The sequence below is a fragment of the Lytechinus variegatus genome, chromosome 1 (genome assembly GCF_018143015.1).
Source record: "Lytechinus variegatus isolate NC3 chromosome 1, Lvar_3.0, whole genome shotgun sequence".
NCBI lineage: Eukaryota > Metazoa > Echinodermata > Echinoidea > Temnopleuroida > Toxopneustidae > Lytechinus > Lytechinus variegatus.
The window spans coordinates 63795799-63800587 of NC_054740.1; the positions used below are offsets into that span (position 1 = coordinate 63795799).

Sequence of the window (4789 nt, forward strand, 5' to 3'; positions counted from 1 at the left end):
CGAGAGCAAGACGTTCACAGGTCATTGACCTACTTCAGATTGAAAAAAATGCTACTCGACTACTCGAAAGACTGCCAGCCTGGGGGGATGACCTTTTCAGTGGTCGTTTTCAGGAAGTTTTAGAATCTTCCATCTCTGCCTCTTCCACGGCTGATAAGACAGTGTACAGGCTGTCTTCACATTCTTATGGCCAACGTTCCTCCTCACGTCAGCAGGCCTCTGGGCCGAGTAACCAGCAACAGCAGGCCCCCCCACAACGCGAGGTCAGGGATAGGAGGCCCCAGACCAATCAAAGGACCCCTAAGCCCTTTCGGGGTCGACGCAGATCGTCCCGCGGTTCTCAGTACCCCCCTAAACACTTGTGACTCCTTGGCCGGACCGTTTTCCCCAGACTTACAAGCCCCCGTAGGAGGAAGACTCTTTTTCTTTGCAAAAAATTGGAGCCTCATAACAAGAGACAAACTAATTCTCAGGATAGTGCGGGAGGGATACCGGGTCGAGATCGACCCAGATTATCGGGACGCGTTCGCACAACTAAGAACCACCTCTGCCCTCCCCCGCTCTCTCGAAAAGAGAGAGGCTCTCTTAAGGGAAATCAACGAACTGGAGAGAAAGCGTGCAATTTCCAAGGTGCCCTCCAGCCGAAAGATTGTTTTGTCAAATGTCTTCCTAATTCGGAAACGGTCCGGAAAATTCAGGATGATCCTGAATCTAAAGAAACTAAACAGGTTCATCGAAAACAAGCCATTCAAGATGGAATGCCTCTCCAAGATCCTGCCCCTGCTTCGCCCCCACGAGTGGGCGGCATCTATAGACTTATCGGACGCGTATCTTCACGTTCCAATAGCAAGGTCCTCTCAGCATCTCCTAGGTTTCGCAATAGGAGGGGACACTTACCAGTATCAGGCCCTCCCTTTCGGCCTTCGCTCTGCTCCTCGTATCTTTACAAGGCTCGTCAGGGTAATTGCTGCAGAGCTAAGAAGAAGAGGGGTAAAAATTTTTTGCTATCTCGACGATTGGTTGATCCTCGCCCCCTCAGAACAATCCCTTCACAGACACTTGAAGGTCACTATCGCGTTAACGACAAATTTAGGCCTTCTCATAAACTGGGAAAAATCAAGATTGACTCCAACTCAGACTCCGGATTTCCTTGGAGCATTTATAGACATCCCGCGTCAGCTGGCAGCCCCCCTTCCCCACCGGGTTCAGAGAACGAGAGCAGTCGCGGAGCAACTCCTGTCCAGTCGTTTCTCGACTGCGAAGACTTGGCAGATTTTTCTGGGACTCTTAGCAAGCTTAGTGGATACAGTCCCCCTTTGCAGACTGAGGATGAGACTACTCCAGCTACATCTCCTCAAGTTTTTTCGCCCACCCATGGACGCCGAGAAAACCTACATCCCTCTATCTCCGGAGTCAATAGGGGCCATTCAGTGGTGGCTTCTTCCCTTGTCTCTGACCTCAGGGAAGCCCTTCAGAGGTCCCCTTCCGTCAGTGGTCATCCTAACCGACGCCTCAAACCAAGGTTGGGGCGCAGTCATGGACTCGAAGAGGGTGTGGGGGGACTGGACTGGTCATCAGCTGAATTTTCACATAAACAGGTTGGAGATGATTGCGGTGCAGTTAGCCCTCCAACACTTTGCATCCGAGATAGTGGAAAAGTGTGTCCTGATAAAGTCAGACAACCAGACGGTGGTAACATATCTCAACAAAGAAGGGGGAACTCGGTCAAGGACCCTTTGCAGACTGACTCTAGAGATTTTGACATGGTGCGACAGTCGCAACATCACGGTGAAGGCATCCCACATTCCAGGAAAGGAGAATCACATAGCAGACTTCTTATCGAGGGGACGCTATCTCCCCTCGGAATGGATGCTCCACGAGGCTGTGGCCAAGGAGATATTCAATCAATTCGGCAACCCACAGATAGATCTATTTGCCTCAACACTAAACAAGCAGATCACTACTTACTGCACCAAGCACAGGGATCCAATAGCAGTGGCGACGGACGCCTTCTCAATTCCATGGGACAATGTTTTCGGTTATGCTTTTCCTCCATTTGCAATCATCCCCAAGGTACTTCAGAAAGTAGAGGAGGAGGGAGCCACCATACTGCTAGTCGCCCCCTGGTGGCCCCGCCGACCATGGTTCTCAACGATAGTCGGCCTTCTGTGGGGGAGCCCAGTGATTCTACCGATGAGGCAGGACATCCTGAGTCAACCAGGGACCCAGCACTACTACCCCGAGCCCAACAAACTGAGGCTCACACTGTGGCCCATTACAGGGCAGCAGCAATCAAGGCTGGACTTTCTGAACGGGCTGCCAATTTCTCGGCAGAATGTTTACGGTCTTCCACACGATCAACCTACGACTCCAGACTCAGTCACTATGTTAGATGGTGTCGGCAGGCTAAGACTAATCCATGCAAGGCATCTGTAGGTGAGATTGCTGAATTTTTTATATCTTTGTATGACAAGAATTTGGCATGTAATACTATTCGAGGTTACAGGTCTGCCATAGCTGTCCTACATGAAGGCTTTGACAATGGTGAATCTGTTTCCTCCTCTATTTTTCTGTCAAGGTTATTAAAGTCCTTCTTTCTTAACAGACCCAGTAGAAGGCTTCTTGCTCCTGCTTGGAGCCTTCCCCAGGTGTTAGTCTCCCTCAGTCAGCCCCCTTTTGAGCCAATGCATAATGCATCTTTGCGGGATTTAACCATAAAAACTGTTTTCCTTCTGGCAGCAGCTTCTGGTCAGAGGCGTAGCTCTATCCATGCTCTTACCACAGCTCCTGGGCATATTCGTTGGGAGAAAAACAAGGTTAGACTTATTCCTCATGGTCGTTTTCTTGCCAAGAATTAACGGGAGTCCTCTCTCCCTCTTGAAATTGTTCTACCATCCATAAGTTCCTTTTCTTCAGTTAGGGAGGATAGGTTTTGGTGCCCGGTAAGAGCATTAAAATGGTATCTTGATAAGACTAAACAATTTCGTGCTTCCGATCAACTTTTTGTTAGTTTTATTCCCCCTCACAGGGCCGTCTCGCCGGATACTATCTCTCGTTGGATTGTGGAGGCAGTGAAATCTGCTGGTGATCCAGTCATCATTCACCAGAAAGTTAGAGCCCATGACACAAGAGGATTGGCTGCTTCCTGGGCTTTATTCAAGGGCGTACCCATGGAGGATATAATGAAAGCGGCATATTGGTCCAACGCTAATACATTCACATCCTGCTACCTCTTGGATGTCCTCGGTGATGAATCCAAGTTTGCAAGGGCCACCCTGTCCGGTTCCCATCGCTAATCCAAGGTATGAGTTAACTTTACAAGCTTGTCTTTAGTATCTTGTATAATAGATTTGATCTGTAAGGCCTCTTGGCTTTGGCCTGACCACCTCCCATAGTTGTCTCCGTGGGAATCTGGCTTTTAAGGGAATAGGTAAGTATGGCGTATCTGAAGTAGATTATGTTGTTCAGTAGTGAACACCATATCTACGAAGTAGCCATACTTACCTATGCTACCCTCCCACCTCCCCTCTTTCTGTTTCTGAGGTTCGTTTGCCTAAGAAAGAGGAAGTGAGCCACGCACGCAAGGTACTTATAGTATATAGGGCGGGGTTTCCCTCCTTGTCGTGCGGGGCTCTAGTCTGCGTTGCAGACTTTTTCTCCTTTTATAGGAGAAATTTTTTGCCGGGTGTATTCGAGCGTGGCGATCGAATGGCTTTTAAGGGAATAGGTAAGTATGGCTACTTCGTAGATATGGTGTTCACTACTGAACAACATAATCCCCATGATGTTGTAGGGTTCACATGGTGTGTTGTCTGGTTGACAGTACGGTATCCCTTGACCCTGTGGGGTTCATGTAGATACCACATCAGCATGGGTTTATAAAGGTCTACCTTCTGGAAACAGTTGTCCAGTTAACCTAAGAACAGTGTCAACAGGGACTTGTGGGGTTCACCGAGATACTGCCTCATCAGAGGTCTGTTCGGTTCACCTAAATACAGTATCCCCGAGACCCTGCAGAACTCGCTCAGAAACTACACAGTGCGTTGTCTGGTTTTCCTTGATACGGTGACACCATGGACCTGGTGGAGGGTTCACCTAGATGCTGCATTGGCATGTCATCTTCAGTCATACACATACTGCTTCCTCGTCAGAATGGAGGGCTATGGCAATGTGGGTGGAAGAAAGCGGGTCCTCAAGCAGGTCCTCGAGACCCTTACGTGCACAGTTGATTAAGATGTGACGTTGATAAAAATTACCTGGATACCACATTTTTGTGGATGTTTCTGGTCCAGCTTTAGATCCCACCTACAAAGGGGTGTGCCAATTTTGCCTTGATACCACATAGTCATCTACGTGCCAGGTTTACCAAGGTTTGTCATACCCACCCTCACGATTGACCAATACCCACCTACACCAGTTCTATCAATTACCGTGATTCTATACTTCATGAATAAATCTGGTCACAAACAAAAATAAACACTTTCATATTTAAGGGATTTGGTATTGTTGGTCAATTTCTATTGAAATGATCCAGGTGAATTAGTTTCAAATTTGTATGACCTGTTTTTAATCATAACAAATCATGTCGCATTTAAGTAGAAATACAAGATTTGAAAATATCTATTATTCATGTGATATGCTGTATTGCCTCTAACCGAAAATTCTTTTTGGATCCTATTGAGCAGCTTGGATGAATGGCATGAAGTTCTTTTTGAGAAACAGATTGATTGTAATTTTTTTCAGCACTGCAGGCAGGATTACTTTTTGCCAACAAAATTATTATTGCTTT

General features: G+C 47.4%; 1 protein-coding gene across 1 annotated transcript; it reads left to right on the top strand.

The window, feature by feature from the left end:
- Positions 1-758: 758 nt before the first annotated feature.
- On the top strand, positions 759-3285 carry LOC121419622. Its single transcript, XM_041614081.1, has 2 exons — positions 759-2436; positions 3029-3285. The coding sequence occupies exons 1-2, from the start codon at positions 759-761 to the stop codon at positions 3073-3075; spliced, it is 1725 nt and encodes a 574-aa protein (XP_041470015.1). The 3' UTR covers positions 3076-3285.
- Positions 3286-4789: the final 1504 nt, after the last annotated feature.

Coding starts and splice junctions, on each gene's coding strand:
- LOC121419622 (XM_041614081.1), top strand. CDS start 759: ATGCCTCTCCAAGATCCTGCCCCTGCTTCGCCCCCACGAGTGGGCGGC. Junction 2,437..3,028: donor TCCATGCAAGGCATCTGTAG/GTGAGATTGCTG, acceptor TCCCCCTCACAG/GGCCGTCTCGCCGGATACTA.